General features: G+C 54.5%; 3 protein-coding genes and 1 pseudogene across 8 annotated transcripts; 2 read left to right on the forward strand and 2 right to left on the reverse strand.

Annotated features, from left to right (window-relative positions):
- Positions 1–196: 196 nt before the first annotated feature.
- Positions 197–1,616, reverse strand: WDR83OS (WD repeat domain 83 opposite strand). Its single transcript, XM_004060087.4, has 4 exons — positions 1,482–1,616; positions 1,256–1,361; positions 646–743; positions 197–551 (listed from the first exon to the last, which is right to left on the reverse strand). The coding sequence occupies exons 1-4, from the start codon at positions 1,529–1,531 to the stop codon at positions 485–487; spliced, it is 321 nt and encodes a 106-aa protein (XP_004060135.1). The 5' UTR covers positions 1,532–1,616; the 3' UTR covers positions 197–484.
- Positions 1,602–9,756, forward strand: WDR83 (WD repeat domain 83). Its single transcript, XM_004060086.5, has 9 exons — positions 1,602–2,021; positions 2,105–2,225; positions 2,308–2,413; positions 2,702–2,750; positions 2,834–2,960; positions 4,990–5,057; positions 5,151–5,259; positions 5,345–5,459; positions 7,660–9,756. The coding sequence occupies exons 1-9, from the start codon at positions 1,919–1,921 to the stop codon at positions 7,807–7,809; spliced, it is 948 nt and encodes a 315-aa protein (XP_004060134.3). The 5' UTR covers positions 1,602–1,918; the 3' UTR covers positions 7,810–9,756.
- On the reverse strand, positions 2,623–14,061 carry DHPS (deoxyhypusine synthase). 6 transcript variants are annotated; one of them, XR_010131896.1, is made up of 11 exons: positions 13,715–14,053; positions 12,319–12,483; positions 11,959–12,080; positions 11,781–11,877; positions 11,615–11,701; positions 9,432–9,537; positions 9,249–9,352; positions 8,153–8,278; positions 7,954–8,069; positions 5,167–5,227; positions 2,623–4,728 (listed from the first exon to the last, which is right to left on the reverse strand). XR_010131896.1 is itself a non-coding variant. In XM_004060082.4 (9 exons), the coding sequence occupies exons 1-9, from the start codon at positions 13,919–13,921 to the stop codon at positions 7,974–7,976; spliced, it is 1,110 nt and encodes a 369-aa protein (XP_004060130.1). In that variant the 5' UTR covers positions 13,922–14,061; the 3' UTR covers positions 7,859–7,973. The 6 variants fall into 6 exon arrangements, 3 of the variants coding, with proteins under 3 accessions (XP_004060130.1, XP_030859897.1, XP_018870828.1); XR_010131897.1 differs by having other exon boundaries at positions 5,161–5,227; XM_004060082.4 differs by lacking the exons at positions 2,623–4,728; positions 5,167–5,227 and having other exon boundaries at positions 7,859–8,069; positions 13,715–14,061.
- On the forward strand, positions 8,427–9,756 carry LOC101139806 (uncharacterized; annotated as a pseudogene).
- Positions 14,062–18,144: the final 4,083 nt, after the last annotated feature.

An 18,144-nucleotide genomic window follows, 5' to 3' on the forward strand; every position in this document is an offset into this window, starting at 1 on the left:
GCAGGGCCATCTGGTGAGTTGCCAGAGGGCAGAAGTCACTGTCTTGTCCCTAGCACCTGACTTAAGACACAAGGTTTATGAAGTAAGCAAGTGAACAGCCAGAAGCCTCCAGACTGGGGCCCCACACCAGGCCTATGGGGCTAGAGCCCTTCCCGCCAGGTAGGAGGAACACCCCAATGAACAGAAGAGGCTGACAGCCAGAGTGAAAAACTTTATTATTAACAGGTTTCAACGAGAAAGCAAATGAATACCCCTAGAAACAGGGACAGCATCTCCCCCAGCAGCAGGCAGGGGAAGGGAGGCAGGAGGGGTAGGCCTAGGGTGTTCCCTAGGAAAGGGCCAGGTTCCCTCTATCCAGCTGGGGGCACCGAGACGGCCTCATTCAGGGAAGTCCAGGATGGCAGCTGAAAGCAGCAGGTTTAGCAGCCAAAGCCCAGGCCTAGTGGATAGACAGGGTCCAAAATGTGACCCTTCTAGGCTGATATCACCATGGGGGCGTCATGGGCTGAGGATTCTGCAGATAGGACATCACCACGGCAGAGATGGACAGCCTGAGACAGGAGAGAGGTGTCAGTCTAGGATGGGCAGGCTGGGGTTCCCCCACCCCTTACTCAAGAGTTACTCGTTCTGTAGGGCAAATCTCACATGAAGCTACTCATCATTTGCTTCGTGTCCTCCGAGCTCCGAGAGTTGGCAAAGCTGATGAAGGAGCAGTAGACAGCGACCCAAGCACACCATTTCAGCTAGGGAAAGGTATAGGTGGGTTGGCAGGTCAGTGAAAGGCACAACAATGAGTCCCCGAAGCCACCTTTTCAGACACCAGATCATGCCCATTGATTCCATCTGATGCAGCTGGGACCTTGCCCCACCCGGAACTCCTCAGTCCCACCTGCGCATGGCATACTCTAGATACGTGGTTTCTAGTCCTACTGTCTGGCCTGCGTCTCTCAGGGCCAAGAGAGACTCTGACATCCCACATGCTTAAGACCCTGCCCTTTTTCCACAAGTCCTCTCCAAGTTGCTTCAAAGCCTGGCCCCACTCGCAGACCAATCTGCCACATCCCCACCCTCACTCGAATCCTTGACTTCACCAAAGACTGGGGCTTTCTTGGCCCAGCGTCATCGCAGCCCCACTCCCGGCCGATCTCAGGTCCCGCCCCATCAGCAATGACAAGACGCCCCGCTTCATTCCAAACCCGCCCCCGAGCCTCGTTCTCAGGTCCAACTACACCCATAGAAGCTCAACCCCGCCCACCTTAAGCATGAGGCCGCACATGCTGAAGATCATGCCCAGCAGGTTCATGTAGTCCGGCGTCGGGTCGTCCAAGGCCGGGTTACATTCGCTCGGCGGGGGCTTGTACCTGCGACAGGCTCGAGGGTCAGGGGCGCTCAGGTCCTGCCCCCGGGATAGACAGGCGCTTCCCAGGGCCCCGATCCACACCCACAACCCGAACCCGTGGCCACGACGCTGGGGTCCTCACCTCAGCACTTTGTTCGGCCTCCGTGGGTCCGACATATTGTTAGTGGACATAGCGAGTCGAAGGCCAGATCACGCCTCTTCCGCTGCAGGAATCGCAGCTTCCGGCGTGCAGGCTGAGGGCGGATTTTAGAGTAACACCCGAGGCCCTCGCACTTCCGTTCCTCATGACAGAGGCTTGGACTCCCCTTACCCAGAGAACGGAGATTTAGGAGAAGCCAGAAGTCTTCCTTTCAAAGGGAAAATGGGGAAAATAACCTGAAAGCGGGCTTCAATAGTTCCAACCCGATCACGGAAATGCCAAAATGATGAACCCGGCAGTGATAAACAGGAAGTAGGTCAGGAAGAACAATAATAAGGTTACACCCAAGCGTGGGTTTCGAAGGCGCGGAATTTTCCGTACAGACAGATTTAAGGCTGCAAGGAAGGAGTACTGGGAGCATGGCTTTCCCTGAGCCAAAGCCGCGGCCTCCAGAGCTGCCGCAGAAACGGTTGAAGACGCTGGACTGCGGGCAGGGGGCAGTGCGAGCCGTACGATTTAATGGTGAGCACCTTTGTATTCATTCCGGGTCCTCCTCCCGCCTCTTGAGATCGACGGTCCAGTAACCCCCGCCTGGTGTTCCCCAGTGGATGGCAATTACTGCCTGACGTGCGGCAGTGACAAGACCCTGAAGCTGTGGAACCCGCTTCGGGGGACGCTGCTGCGGACGTACAGCGGCCACGGCTACGAGGTGCTGGATGCGGCCGGGTGAGCCGGGGACCAGGCTGGGATTGGAGCGCTGAGGCTGGGATCCGAGGTCGATGCTGATCTTCCTCCTCCTTTACTCCAGCTCCTTTGACAACAGTAGTCTCTGCTCCGGCGGCGGGGACAAGGCGGTGGTTCTGTGGGATGTGGCATCAGGGCAGGTCGTGCGCAAATTCCGGGGCCACGCAGGGGTGAGTGAAAGCCTGGAGACCCTCATTCAAGCGGAGGGGACCCGTATTAGCGCATAGGTGGTGACAGGGCCACCCCCATTACACCGTAAGGATCCCTTCCCCAGATGACGATCCCCCACTCCGCATGCCAGGCTAGGCAGTCACCAACCCCTGTCCTTGCAGTTCCCCCAAAACCTTTCACCTCCCCTTCTCCTAGCCTTTGCCCTTGCTTTAACCGACACTGGGAACCCTGCCTTTATCCCAATCCTCCAAAGTCCAGCCTCCTCTGAGTGGCAATAACTTTCTCAGAAGGTGAACACGGTGCAGTTTAATGAAGAGGCCACAGTTATCCTGTCCGGTGAGTCTGGGGCCTAAGCACGGGGGCCCAGGGTGCTGCCCTCCCCCTCCAAACCTGACCTCACCATCATGCTGGCCTCACAGGCTCTATTGATTCCAGTATCCGCTGTTGGGATTGCCGCTCACGGAGGCCTGAGCCAGTGCAGACGCTGGATGAGGCCAGAGATGGCGTATCCAGTGTGAAGGTGTCAGACCACGAGGTCCTGGCAGGGTGAGTGGAGCCATGACCTGGTCTCACCCCAGGTGCTACTGGGAATCATAGCTGCCCCCATGCTCAGATTAAAACCTACTCTCAGCTGGGCACAGTGGCACACAGCTGTAGTCCCAGCTACTTGGGAGGCTGAGGTGGAAGGATCACTTGAGTCCAAGAGTTCGAGGCACCACTGCACTCCATGCTGGGTGAAAGTAAGACTGTCTAAAAAATAATAATCATCTGGCTGGGCACGGTGGCTCACACCTGTAATCCCAGCACTTTGGGAGGCCAAGGTGGGCAGATCACTTGAGGTCAGGAGTTTGAGATCAGCCTGGCCAACATGGTGAAACCCCGTCTCTACTAAAAATGCAAAAATTAGCCAGGTGTGGTGACGGGAGCCTGTAATCCCAGCCACTCGGGAGGTGGAGGCAGGAGAATCGCCTGAACCCGGGAGTTGGAGGTTGCAGTGAGCCGAGATTGTGCCACTGCACTCCAGCCTGGGCGACAAAGTGAGACTCCATCTCAAAAAAAAAAAGATAAAATAAAATGATTTTTTAAAATAAATAAAAATAGGTCAGGCGCTGTGGCTCATGCCTGTAATCCCAGCACTTTGGGAGGCAGAGGCAGGCGGATCATGAGGTCAGGAGATCGAGATCATTCTGGCTAACACGGTGAAATCCCGTCTCTACTAAAAATACAAAAAATTAGCCGGGCATAGTGGCAGGCGCCTGTAGTCCCAGCTACTCAGGAGGCTGAGGCAGGAGAATGGAGTGAACCCGGGAGGCAGAGCTTGCTGTGAGCCGACATCGCGCCACTACACTCCAGCCTGGGCGATAGAGCAAGACTCCGTCTCAAAATAAGTAAATAAATTAAATAAATAAATAAATAATACATAAAAATAATCATAAGGAAGAATTTTTTTTTTTTTTTTTTGAGACGCAGTCTCGCTCTGTCGCCAGGCTGGAGTGCAGTGACGTGATCTCAGCTCACTGCAACCTCCAACTTCTGGGTTTAGGCGATTCTCCTGCCTCAGCCTCCCGAGTAGCTGGGACTACAGTCGCGTGCCACCACGCCCAGCTAATTTTTGTATTTTTAGTAGAGACGGGGTTTCGCCATGTTGGCCAGGAGGGTCTCCATCTCTTGACCTCGTGATCCACCTGCCTCAGCCTCCCAAAGTGCTGAAATCACAGGCGCGAGCCACCGCGCCTGGCGGAAAAAATATATTTTCTATTCATTAAGTGGAAGTGAAGAGATCGTCATAAAGATCTTCATGTTGAGAAAGCAGAGGAGGAGGAAGAGGAGGGATTGATCTTGGTGTCTCACGGCTGATAGAGGCAGAAGAAAATCCACATATAAGTGGACACGTTCAGTTCAAACCGTGTTGTTCATGGGTCAACTGTACTTCGAAAAGTGCTCCCTCTGGTGGCTGTGGGGGTGCAGGGAGACCAGAACAGTCTAGATGCTGGTGCTGGGTAGTGGGGAAAGTGGTGGGACTGAGTACTGAGGAGGAGGAGCAGGAAAAGGGGGAATTGGGCCAGGTGGGGTGGCTCACACCTGTAATCCCAGCACTTTGGAAGCCTGAGGTGGGCGGATCACCTGAGGTTGGGAGTTCGAGAGCAGCCTGACCAACATGGAGAAACCCCGTCTCTACTAAAAATACAAAATTAGCAGGGCGTGGTGGTGCATGCCTGTATTCCCATCTACTCGGGAGGCTGAGGAAGGAGAATCTCTTGAATCCGGGAGGCAGAGGTTCCGGTGAGCCAAGATCATGCCATTGCACTCCAGCCTGGGCAACAAGAGCAAAACTCTGTCTCAAAAAAAAGAAAGGGGGAATCGGAAGGACTCCAAGGGCTTGGAAAGGGGGTGTGGGTCTTGGAAATGATGGAGTAGGACGTAATTGGCCCTGGGCCTGAGTCTCAAGGCCAGAGCTTCAGAATTCCACTCCTGTGCACTGGAAGAGCAGGCCCACTGGGCTGGGAAGGCACAGGGCTGCCTGGAGCCATGTGAGTGTAGTCAAGGTTCCCGCTGGATCTACCCTCTCCTGCAGCTCCGTGGATGGCCGCGTGAGACGCTATGACCTGAGGATGGGGCAGCTCTTCTCAGACTACGTGGGCAGTGAGTGTGGCCGGGGATGTGGGACAGGCAGGGAAGATGGGGGGCCAACCAGGGGCACCCCACCCTCACTGACCTACCCGCCCCTCCCCCAAGGCCCCATCACCTGCACCTGCTTCAGCCGGGATGGGCAGTGCACCCTGGTGTCCAGCCTGGACTCCACATTGCGGCTCCTGGACAAAGACACAGGGGAGCTGCTGGGCGAGTGAGTCCTTGTGGTCGTGGGGATCCCCTTCCCTCCTCTCCCACCCCTGGAGAGGACCAAGCCCCCCAATCCTGTCCACCCTTAGGTACAAGGGCCATAAGAACCAGGAATACAAGCTGGACTGCTGCCTGAGCGAGCGTGACACACATGTGGTCAGCTGTTCTGAGGACGGGAAGGTGTTCTTCTGGGACCTGGTGGAGGTGAGGTGCCCCCAGTCCTACTTCATACCTAGGTGCCTGCCCCGTCTCAGCCCTGTCCTTACCTCAGTCACTCCAGGGCCTGAAGGCTAGGATCTTTTTTTTTTTTTTTTTTTTGAGACAAGTCTTGCTCTGTCGCCCAGGCTAGAGTGCAGTGGCGCAATCTTGGCTCACTGTAAACTCCGCCTCCCAAGTTCAAGCGATTCTCCTGCCTCAGTCTCCTGAGTAGTTGGGATTATAGGTGCGTGCCACCACACCCAGCTAATTTTTGTATTTTTAGTAGAGACAGGGTTTCACTATGTTGGTCAGGCTGGTCTTGAACTGCTGACCTCATGATCCACCCACCTCAGCCTTCCCAAGTGCTGGGATTACAGGCGTAAGCCACCACGCCCGGCCCTTTTTTCTTTTTTTGAGACTATTGCCCAGGCAAATGCGGTGGCGCCATCTCAGCTCACTGCAACCTCTGCCCCCAAGGGTTCAGGTGATTCTCATGTCTCAGCCTCCCGAGTAGCTGGGATTACAGGCCCCTACCACCATACCTGGCTAATTTTTGTATTTTTAGTAGAGACAGGGTTTTACCACGTTGGCCAGGCTGGTCTCAAACTCCTGACCTCAAGTGATTCACCCGCCTCGGCCTCCCAAAGTGCTGGGATTACAGGCCTAGACACCGTGCCCAGCTTGGGCTAGAGAGAAGATGAGGCAGGAAGGGCATTCCAGGCAAAGGGAACAGCATATGTTAAGAGGTGTAGCCTGCACATGCATCAGTCAGGAAACAAAGGCTTCAGGGTGGCGGCAGGTGCGGCAAGATCTGGGGTCAGGCTGGGCTGCAGATGCCAGGCCGAGCAACTGGCACTGACCCCTGGGCAAGGGGGAGCCGACGGCCATGTCTAACCTTGGGTGAGATAGGGCTGTAGTCATTCAAGAAACTGGAGCTACATCTTAGCATCCCTGTGCATGGTTTCAAGCCCTGAGCCCTGTCCTTGACATGTCCCAGCCTGGTGGGGAGTCAGGCCAGAAACAGACCATCCTGGTGTAGTGGGGTCAGAGCCGGGGGAATCTCGGCAAAGGAGACATCAGCGCTGGGCTTGGCCAGGGGAACTAAGGCCCATAAGAGGATGGAGGGAACCGGGGGGACCCTGGAGACTTGGCGGACAAGCTCTTGCTTTAGGAACTAAGATAGCAAGAATGCTCCACCTATTTCTTATGGGCCCAGTAGAACAGAAGTTGCCTTGGAGGGCAGGCACATCAAGGGACATTTTCAAGGTGGAAAGAGGAAGCGTGGCTTGCTTGAGGAACTGTTTACATTGTGTTGTGACCAGGGGAAGTGGGGATCATTGGGGCTGCCAAATGGACAGGATGGAGCCCAGCTGGTGGCAGGGAACAGGCAAGCTGCGAGCAAGGCATGCTCCAAGCATGGTAGTGGCAGAAAATCAGCAGTCTCTGGACATGGTCTAGAAGCAGAGCCAAGAGGAATGACTGATAGAGGAACATGTGGTACAAGAAAAAGACTCCCGGCCAGGCGTGGTGGTTCACACCTGTGATCCCAGCGCTTTGGGAGGCCGAGGGGGGTGGATCACGAGGTCAGGAGATAGAGATCATCCTGGCCAACATGGTGAAACCCCATCTGTACTAAAAATACAAAAATTATCTGGGCATGATGGCGCGTGCCTGTAATCCCAGCTACTCAGGAGGCTGAGGCAGGAGAATCCCTTGAACTAGGGAGTCGGAGGTTGCAGTGAGCCCAGATCGCGCCACTGCACTCCAGCCTGTCAACAGAGCAAGACTCCATCTCAAAAAAAACCAGAAAAATAAAAAGGCTCCCAAAGCCAGGCATGGTGGCTCACACCTGTAGTCCTAGCACTTTGGGAGGCCAAGGCAGGAGGATCACTTGAGGCCAGGAGTTCGAGACCAGCCTGGGCAACATGGTAAGACCCCATCTCTGCTATTTTAAAAAATAAAAAATCAATAAGAGGCTCCCAAGACTTGCGGCCTGAACAACTGGTAGGACAGAGCTACTGAGGGGCTCAGTCTGAGGTAGATTAATTTTGCAGTGTCCAGGAGGCAATTAGAGGCAGGTGGCTGAAGGTCAGGGGAGAGGTGACTGAGGGCTTCAGGCAGGGCTGAGATGGGGGGTGCACAGGGACCTCAGGAACCAGGGGACAGCCCAGCCACAGATAACCACTCCCTACCCCTCGCTCCATAGGGTGTGCTGGCTCTGGCCCTGCCTGTGGGTTCCGGTGTGGTGCAGTCGCTGGCCTACCACCCCACAGAGCCCTGCCTGCTGACCGCCATGGGAGGCAGCGTCCAGTGCTGGCGGGAGGAGGCCTATGAGGCAGAGGATGGAGCAGGCTGAAGCCAGGGGACCCACCAACAGGACCAAGGACCGAGACACAGACATGGAAGGACTTCAGATACCATCTTATTCTAGAGACGTAGCTGACCAAAAATAGGGGAGGGGCTGGGTCTGCAAATTAATAAATAGAAGAGGGGGTAAGACCTTCCTGGGACCGCAGCCGCTCAGTCCTCGTTCTTCTCATGCATGAAGGCATCCATCTTCTGGGCAAAGGTTTCAGCCACAAGCAGGGGGAAGACCAGGGAGGCGTCAGCATAGACCTGGATAGGGGGGAACCTGGGTAAGCCATGGGACCCACACCCATCGTCCCAGAGACCCTATGCCCCACCCAGCCAGCGCTTACCTTGACAGGCTGTGCATCCACCCGGATCTTGCCCCAGGAGACAGCCTCGTCTGGTCGGGCACCTGAGTCAGAGCCATCAAACTCCTGGGCTGTGTTGATGTAAACAGCGTAGTCGGCCCCGTTCCGCTGTGGGGAGGAGGGGGCACGGCGGGCCCAGTCAGCCAGTCACAGGAGACAGACAAACACAGAGGGAGGACACCATAGCCAAACAGGCTGAGAGATGTGTCCCAGATGAAGGAAGCCCTTCGCAGACGCTCGCTCCCAGACAGGGCCCATGTCAATGTCTGGGGTCACTAGAGCTGCTGGGCAACGATGGCTGTGTTTCCCCAGACCCAACAGCCAGGTGTCAACAACCCTGCCCCATCTGCAAGGCAGGAGCTGCCAGCAACTCTATCTTCAGAAGCCCTCCAAATCCAACCACCGCCTGCCTCCTGATCCCTGCATGGTCACCACTGTCCTGGACTGGAGTTCTCACTCACCTGCCACCATCTGTTCACCACATGGCCACCAGAGGGAGCATGGGAACCCGAGTCAAGTCCTCTCCCACCTCTCTCAGTGCAAAAGCCAAAGCCCCGCCTCAGCCCACAGGGCCCAGCAGGCTCCCTGTGGCACCTCCCTGCATCACCTCCTGGCCCTCACCACTCCACCTTCCCCTCACCAGGTACCCAGCTGTTCCTGGATTACTTCAGGCACCCCAGAGCCTTTGCAATGGCTGTTCCCTCTCCTGGGAACTTTGCAATCCAGAAGCTCAATGCTAGCACAGCAGCACAAACTCCTGGCACGGGAGACAACTACATGGCTCCTGGGAGATGCCTCCCCAAACCCCTGCTCCCAGCTCACACTTCCAGAAGCCTCCTTCCAAAACCTCTTGTTGGACAGCACCCCTTTCTCTTCTCATGCCATCATTTAGTATTCTCCGTAGCAATGACTGCCCCCTGACGTGGATGTCACTTGTTTGCTATCTCCCCTACTAGAACATCAGTCCCAGGGGAGCAGGGATCCTGGCCTGTCTAGTTCATGCTGTCTCCCCAGCATATGGCATAGGCCCACCACACAGCATGTCTGCAGAGTGGGCCGAAGCGCCACCCCCACTCACCATGAGGTTGGCATTGGCAATGTGGTGCTTGACCACGCCCCCGCCCAGAATGATCATCCCAGTGCACTTGGCAAAGATGGCCTGTGTGTTGATGAGCCTCAGGTCTGGGGGAAGAGGGCCGAAGTCAGGCCTTGGACTCAGCCAGCCCTCCTTCCCCTCTCCTCTGTGGCCCTAGCGCCTCACCCTCAACGATGTCCAGGACCAGGCCCGGGTTCTTGTAGGAATGGAAGAAGATCATGTCGCCCAGCGAGCCGTCTGTAAGTGCGGGACTAAACACAGGGATGTGGTTCTGCAGAGAACATGACAGGACAGTGGCTGGAGCTCAGAGCCTCGTCCCCGTGCTGGCTATATGACTATCTGACTGTGGATGGGGTGCCTAATTTCTCTAGGACTGTTTCCTCAATTATAAGCATAACAGAAACACCTCTCACAAATGAGGCCTATATGAGAAAACCCACAGAAAACACTTAGGATAGTGCCTGGCACATAAAGAACCAGCCTATTCTTAGCTTGCTAAGCTGTTTCTCTCTCTTTTTTTTTTTTTTTTTTTTTTTCCTGAGACGGAGTTTCACTCGTTGCCCAGGCTGGAGTGCAATGGCACTATCTCAGCTCACTGCAACCTCTGCCTCCTGGGTTCCAGTGATTCTCCTGCTTCAGCCTCCCGAGTAGCTAGGATTACAGGCGCGTGCCACTATGCCCAGCTAATTTTGCATTTTGTTTTTTTAGTAGAGACAGGGTTCCACCATGTTGGCCAGGCTGGTCTTGAACTCCTGACTTCAGGTGATCCACCCACCTCAGCCCCCAAAGTACTGGGATTACAAGCGTGAGCCACCGTGCCCGGCCGTCTATCTCTTTTTTAAAGAGCCAGCTTGTGGCCGGGCGCGGTGGCTCACGCTTGTAATCCCAGCACTTTGGGAGGCCGAGGCGGGTGGATCACCTGAGGTCAGGAGCTCGAGACCAGCCTGACCAACATGGAGAAACCCTGTCTCTACTAAAAATACAAAATTAGCCAGGGGTGGTGGCACATGCCTATAATCCCAGCTACTTGGGAACTTGAGGCTGAGGCAGGAGAATTGCTTGAACCCAGGAGGTAGAGGTTGCTGTGAGCCAAGACTGTGCCATTGGACTCTGGCCTGGGCAACAAGAGCAAAACTCCATCTCGAAAAAAAAAAGAGCCAGCTTGTGCAACATGGTGAGTTCCCATCTCTACAAAAACAATTAGCCAGGCATGGTGGCATGCACCTGTAGTCCCAGCTACTCAGCAGGCTGAGGCAGGAGAATCGACTGAGCCCAGAAGCTCAAGACAGCAGTGAGCCATTATTGTGCCATTGCACTCCAGCCTGGGAAACAGAATGAGACCCTGTCTCGTAAAAAAGAAAGAGTAAGTAGGCTGGGTGTGGTGGCTCACACCTGTAATCCCAGCACTTTGGGAGGCCAAGGCGGGTGGATCACTTGAGGTCAGGAGTTCAAGACCAGCCTGGCCAACATGGTGAAACCCCATCTGTAGAAAAATACAAAAATTGGCTAGGCATGATGGTGGGTGCCTGTAGTCCCAGCTACTCAGGAGGCTGAGGCGGGAGAATCACTTGAACCTGGGAGGTGGAGGGTGCAGTGAGCTGAAATCACATCATTACACCATTACACTCCAGCCTGGGCGACAGAGCAAGACTCCGTCTCAAAAAAAAAAAAAAAAAAAAGACTATGTAGCTTTTTTTTTTTTTTTTTTCAGGTTCTGATTCTCTAATTAAAGGGAGTGGGTAGCTCTTATTTTATAGCATCTGGGAGTGTGGGACCCTGAGCCAGGCCCCAGGGGAGTTGCTAAGTGCTGCCTCTACTGTTCCAGAGATAGTCTGGGAGGAGCATAAGGATGCTGAGGCCCCACTAGTTATCTGTGTGACTTCAGACAAAATTACCTAGCCTGGCCGGGCACAGTGGCTCACACCTGTAATCCCAGCACTTTGGGAGGCCAAGGTGGGAGGACTGCCTGAAGCCAGGAGTTCAAGACCAGCTTGGGAAACATAGGGAGACCCCCATCTCTACAAAAAATTTTTAAAATTAGCTGGGCATGGTGGCATGTGCCTGTGGTCCCAGGTACTCGAGAGGCTGAGGTGGGAGGACTGCTTGGCCCCAGGAGGTTGAGGCTGCAATGAGCTGTGATCACACCACTGCACTCCAACCTAGGTGACAGAGCAAGATCCTGTCTCAAAAAAAAAAAAAAAAATTACCACGCCTATCTGTGTTTGAGTCTCCTCATCTAAGAGTGAGGATGCTGAGAATAACAGTACTGAATCCCCAGGAGGCTGGAAAGATGAAATAAGTTAACACATGCCAAAGTCTGGCTACTTTCCTCCCGCTTAGGTCCTCACCTTCTGGGCCCAGTAATACACTGACTCTGGGTTGTTGATCTCCTTGCCGAGCCGGGCGATCATCTTAGAAGGCGTCCACTTTACACCCTAGGAGAGGATGTGAGCTTCAGGCCATGCCTCCCCTGACTCCCACTGGACTGGCCCCTCCAGGTTGCCCCAGCCCCACCTCTGTGTTCTGCTCCATCACCATCTGGTCCAGAATGGGCATCAGCCAGTCCTCAAACTTGCAGTAATTGTCATTGGGCACCAGCAGGTTTCCGATCCTGAGAACAGGAGGCATGTAGGCATCAGGCCCCAGGACCCTTGGTCCAGCTCCCCTGCCCAACACCACTCAGGGTTCTCACCTATTGATCCCGTTCTCCCGGAGCTCCTTCCCCCTGAGGCTAAACTCGCCCAAGTATGTGGGCGCCAGGCACTTGATGAGGTCTTCCTCCACGCCGCCAGCTGTGGTCACCAATACGTCCACCTGCAGCCACAAGGCAGTGAATTTGGCCCAAGAAGGAAGCCCCTGCCCTCATTCTGGGCAGGACTTCTAACCTCATCCTTGTCCAGTGACTCTTATGAGGGAGCTCTGCTACAAAACAAAACTTGATTCTATTCCTCTGCTTATAACAGACCCCTAACTGCCCATCTCACTTAAACGATCAATAACTGCATCGCCCATTGACCCAGAGGCCAAGGCCACGGCCCCACCAGGTCCCCACCATGTTGTGCTGCACAAGGTAGCGAATGGTCTCACGGATGCCTGAACTGATGAGGTTGGATGTATATCCCAGGAAAATGGTGCAGCTGGTAAGTGGGCGGCGGCTCTGGGTCAGGTCCGCGTGCTGGTCTTCATCCTGTGACAGCGGTTCCAGCTTCTTCTCGATCTGTGAGTAAGGGCCAAGTCAAGTTAAGCACTGGCCTTAAATCCCAGACTCAGGACTCCAGGTGGGCTCCAGAAACAGATTTCATCCCAGGCCCTGTACATTCAGGGATACAGGACCAGTTCTACAGGAGACCAAGGAACATCTCCTGTGTAAACTCTGCCCCTTCCCAGACCAGATCTCAGGACACACGTTCAGGATTTGCCCCCACCCTTTTTTTTTTTTGGACGGAGTTTCACTCTTGTTACCCAGGCTAGAGTGCAATAGCGCGATCTCGGCTCACTGCAAGCTCCACCTCCCGGGTTCAAGCGATTCTCCTGCCTCAGCCTCCCGAGTAGCTAGGACTACAGGCGCGCACCACCATGCCCGGCTAATTTTTTGCATTTTAGTAGAGACGGGGTTTCTCCATGTTGGTCAGGCTGGTCTCGAACTCCAGACCTCAGGTGATCCGCCCGCCTCGGCCTCCCAAAATGCTGAGATTACAGGCATGAGCCACCGTTCCCGGCCTTTTTTTTTTTTTGAGACAGAGTATCGCTCTGTCACCAGGCTGGAGTGCAGTGGCGCGATCTCAGCTCACTGCAACCTCCACCTCGCGGGTTCAAGCGATTCTCCTGCCTCAGCCTCCCGAGTAGCTGGGACTACAGGCGCGCACCACCATGCCCGGCTAATTTTTTGCATTTTAGTAGAGACAGGGTTTCACCATGTTGGCCAGGCTTGTCTCGAACTCCTCATCTCTTGGTCCACCCGCCTCGGCTTCCCAAAATGCTGGGATTATAGGCATGCGCCCCCGCGCCCAGCCAGCCCCCACCCTTTTAGGAATCAGAGAGCATCTCCTTTCAGATCCGGTCCTTTCCCCGCTGGGAAAAGCAAATCTAAATTCAAGAACCGCCCAGACTTAGGCTCCTCCTCCCATATCCTCCCTTAATTTGTCTTGCCCCAGGCTCCGCCCATTCCAGAAAGCTTTAAATTTACCTAGAACCCGCCCCCACACCAAGAATCAGTCCTCGCCTCCTCAGGTTACCGTACTAGCATGTAACTACTAGAGTGCAAAATCCCCTTTCCCCTTCCCAGGACAGAAACTCCCGCCCAGAATAGGTCCTGCCTTCCTCCAACTATTGGGCCGCTCAAATAAAAGACATATCCCCTCCACTGGAAACGCTGCCCAAGTCTAGTACCGCGCTGGTTCTACAAGCCACGCCCCTCCGCGTCCCTAGAAATTCCGCCCCGTCCTCACCATGGCATTGACTTGCTGTACAGCGCGCCCGAAGTTGGTTGCCTGGAAGCCGGTGGTGCCGAAGGCCTCCAGCAGTGCGCGGTAATTCACACCGCGGTTGAAGTCGTAGCCCCGGACCTGGGTGCTTTCGGGCGGCAACGTCGAGCTGTGCTTTAGCACGGCGGCCAGCGCCGCCGCTGGCGCCTCCCGTTCCAGGGAACCTTCCATGCGCCTGTAGCCGGCTCTCGAGTCAAAGCTGCCCCTAGGCCGGGCTTACGGCGGCCCAGAAACGCGTTAAACCCCGACGCGCGCGTCTCTGCAAGAGCACAGGAAGTAGGGAAAGTGCTTTGGGAGAAAGACCGGAAGTTGGTTTATCACGTGACCGTTTTTAGCCCCTGTAAACCAGGTCGCTGCCATTTTTGTGCGTGTGTTCCGTAATACGGAAGCCGCGAGGAGCCTTCAGGCCCTTTTTTTTTTTTTTTTTTTTTTTTTGAGACGGAGTCTCGCAATGTCACCCAGGCTGGAGTGCAGTGGCGCGATCTCGGCTCACTGCCAGCTCCGCTTTCCGGGTTCACGCTGTTCTCCTGCCTCAGCCTCCCGAGTAGCTGGGACTACAGGCGCCCACCACCACGCCCGGCTAATTTTTTTGTATTTTTAGTAGAGACGGGGTTTCACCTGGTCTCGATCTCCTGACCTCGTGATTCGCCCGCCTCGGCCTCCCAAAGTGCTGGGATTACAGGCGTGAGCCACCGCGCCCGGCGCCTTTAGGCCTTTTCTTCCTTTCTTTTTTTTTTTTTTTTTTTTTTTTTTTGATACAGGGTTTCTCTCTTGTTGCCCAGGCTGGAGTGCAATTGCCCGATCTCAGCTCACCGCAATCTCCACATTCCGGGTTCAAGCGATTCTCCTGCCTCAGCCTCCCGAGTAGCTGGGACTACTGGCATGCACCACCATGCCCGGCTAATTTTGTATTTTTAGTAGAGGCGGGGTTTCTCCCTGTTGGTCAGGCTGGTCTCGAGCTTCCGACCTCAGGTTATCCGCCCGCCTCAGCCTCCCGAAGTGCTGGGATTACAGGCGTGAGCCACTGCGCTCGGCCTTTACACGTTTTCATGTGTTCTCGACTTCCCATGAATGAAGATTCTTTTTTATTTTTATTATTTATTTATTTTATTTTTGAGACAAGAATTACGCTCTTGTTACGCAGACTGGAGTGCGGTGGTGCAATCTTGACTCATTGCAACCTCTGCCCCCCTGGTTCAAGCGATTCTCCTGCCTCAGCCTCCCGAGTTGCTGGGATTACAGGCACCCACCACCACGCCTGGCTAATTTTTGTATTTTTAGTAGAGATGGCATTTCACCATGTTGGCGAGGCTGGTTCTGACCTCAAGTGACCGCCCGCCTGGGCTTTCCAAAGTTCTGAGATTACAGGCGTGAGCCACCGTCCCCAGCCAAAATTCCTGTTTTAATGCCACCTGCTGGAGACCCACTGCTTGGCCCGGCACTCGCCCATTCGTTTCTGTTCTGTCCCCTCGGGAGGAGAGGATGGTTTTGTTGTTGTTGTTGCTGTTTTGTTTGTTTGTTTGAGCTAGAGTCTTGCGCTGTCTCCCAGGCTGGAGTGCAGTGGCACGATCTCGGCTCACTGCAACCTCCGCCTCCCGGGTTCACGCCATTCTTCTGCCTCAGCCTCCCCAGTAACTGGGACTACAGGCGCCGGCCACCACGCCCGGCTAATATTTTGTATTTTTAGTAGAGACGGGGTTTCACCGTGTTAGCCAGGCTAGTCTCAATCTCCTGACCTCGTGATCCGCCCACCTCGGCCTCCCAAAGTGCTGGGATTACAGGCATGAGCCACCACGCCTGGCCTGCTGCTGTTTTTTGATAGGGTCTCACTCTGTCGCCAGGCTGGAGTGCTGTGACGCGATCTCGGCCCACTGCAACCTCTGACTCCCGGACTCAGGTCATCCTCCCACCCCAGCATTCCAACTAGTGTGCACCACCGTGCCCAGCTAATTTTTTTATGAGGGTCACTTCTTTTTTTTTTTTTTTTTTTTTTTTTTTGAGACGGAGTCTCGCTCTGTCGCCCAGGCTGGAGTGCAGTGGTGCAATCTCTGCTCACTGCAAGCTCCGCCATTCTCCTGCCTCAGCCTCCCCAGTAACTGGGACTACAGGTGCCCGCCACCACACCCGGCTAATTTTTTCTGTTTTTAGTAGAAATGGGGTTTCACTGTGTTAGCTAGGATGGTCTCGATCTCCTGAACTCGTGATCCGCCCGCCTTGGCCTCCCAAAGTGCCGGGATTACAGGCGTGAGCCACTGCGCCCGGCCGAGGGTCACTTCTTAAGCGTCACCCATGGACAGGATTTTGGTCACCAGGCAGAGTTAGACACAGTTTCATCCTTCCTCAGCCACTTTTGTCTAATGGGATAGTGAGCCCGGTTCGTGCCCTCACAAGTCTCCAAAGCCTTCACATGCTGCATCACGCTCTGTTCTTCCTTCCCTTATAGCTGCAGCTGTCACCTCCACCTCCTCTGGGAAGCCTTCCCTGAACTTCCACTGGGTCAGTGGCCTCTTCTGGGACCCAGGGCTGACGTCTCTTTCCCTCCTGCAAGAATGTGAGACCCTGGGTGTCATCTGTATCTCAAACACACCCTCCTAACAGTGCATACGGCCAACAGGATTATTCACTCACTCTACGATTCATGTAATCTATTCTCTATGGTGGGCTCTGTGCTAGGCACTAAGGATTTAGTGGTGAACAAGACCAAGATGTGGACCCTGCCCTACTGGAGCCCACAATCTGATTGGGAAGATAGAAAGTTAACAACAATGGTGAGTGCTATCAGGCCTTTTTTTTTTTTTTTGGAGACGGAGTTTCGCTCTTGTTGCCCAGGCTGGAGTGCAATGGCGCGATCTCTACTCATCGCAACCTCTGCCTCCCAGTTTCAAGCAATTCTCCTGCCTCAGGCTCCCGAGTAGCTGGGATTACAGGCATGAGCCATGACACCCGGCTAATTCTTGTATTTTTAGTGGAGATGGGGTTTCACTATGTTGGTCAGGCTAGTCTCGAACTCCTGACCTCAGGTGATCTGCCTGCCTCGGCCTCCCAAAGTGCTGGGATTACAGGTGTGAGCCACCGCGCCCAGCGCAATCAGGATTTAAACAGGATAATCTGAGTCTTTAGGTGGAGGAGTTCGGGATTTTAGTTGGAGGGATGGGTGAAGGACGCCAAGGAGGTGAGATTTGAGCCAAAGCCAGAAGGCTGAGAAAATCCCCGTATGTGAAGATGCAGAGAGGCCATTCCCTGCACATGGGAAGACAGAACAGCAAAAGCCGTGAGGCTGGAATGAGCCTACCTTGTTGGAGGAGACAGACATCCTCCTTGACATCCTCACTTGGACCTCAAAGTTGCCCCCTCAGTTCCCTCTCCACCTATCCCTGATCTTTCTGCATCTCAGCAAACGGCCCCACCCTCCACTCATCCACTAGACTGAAAAATAGGGATTGGGGTTGGGCGCGGTGGCTCACACCTGTAATCCCAGCACTTTGGGATGCCAAGGAGGGCAGATCACCTGAGGTTAGGAGTTAGAGACCAGCCTGGACAACATGGCGAAACCCCATCTCTACTAAAAAATACAAAAATTAGCCGGGTGTGGTGGCGCACACCCGTAATCCCAGCTACTCAGGAGGCTGAGGCAGGAGAATCACTTGAACCTGGGAGGTGGAGGTTGCAGTGAGCTGAGATGGTGCCACTGCACTCCAGCCTGGGCAACAGAGCGAAACTCCGTCTCAAAAATAGATAAATAAAAATTAAAAATGAGGAGTGGAGCTTGCTGTCTCCCCTTTTCTCACACCCCACATCCATCCTTCTCAGCATGTCTGCCTACCTCTACCTATAAAGTAGGTCCGAAATCCAGGTGTTTTCTTTATCCCCATAGCCTACAAGCTGGCTTTGGTCTCCTCCAACCCATCTCCCACCTAACAGCTAAAATCAGAGAGTTTTTTTTTTTTTTTTTTTTTTTGAGACGGAGTCTTGCTCTGTCACCCAGGCTGGAGTGTAGTGGCGTGATTTCGGCTCACTACAAGCTCCGCCTCCCGGGTTCACGCCAGTCTCCTGCCTCAGCCTCCCAAGTAGCTGGGACTACAGGTGCCCACCACACGCCCAGCTAATTTTTTGTATTTTTAGTAGAGACGGGGTTTCACCATGTTAGCCAGGATGGTCTTGATCTCCTGACCTCGTGATCCACCCACCTCAGCCTCCCAAAGTGCTGGGATTACAGGCGTGAGCCACCGTGCCCAGCCCCTGAGCTTTTTTTTTTTTTTTGATGCAGGGTCTCACTCTGTCACCAGGGCTGGAGTGCAGTGGGACAATCACACCTCACTGCAGCTTCGACCTCCTGGCCTCAAGTGATCCTCCCACTTCAGCCTCCCCAGTAGCTGGGACTACAGGCGCATGCC

This window comes from Gorilla gorilla, chromosome 20 (assembly GCF_029281585.2).
Source record: "Gorilla gorilla gorilla isolate KB3781 chromosome 20, NHGRI_mGorGor1-v2.1_pri, whole genome shotgun sequence".
NCBI lineage: Eukaryota > Metazoa > Chordata > Mammalia > Primates > Hominidae > Gorilla > Gorilla gorilla.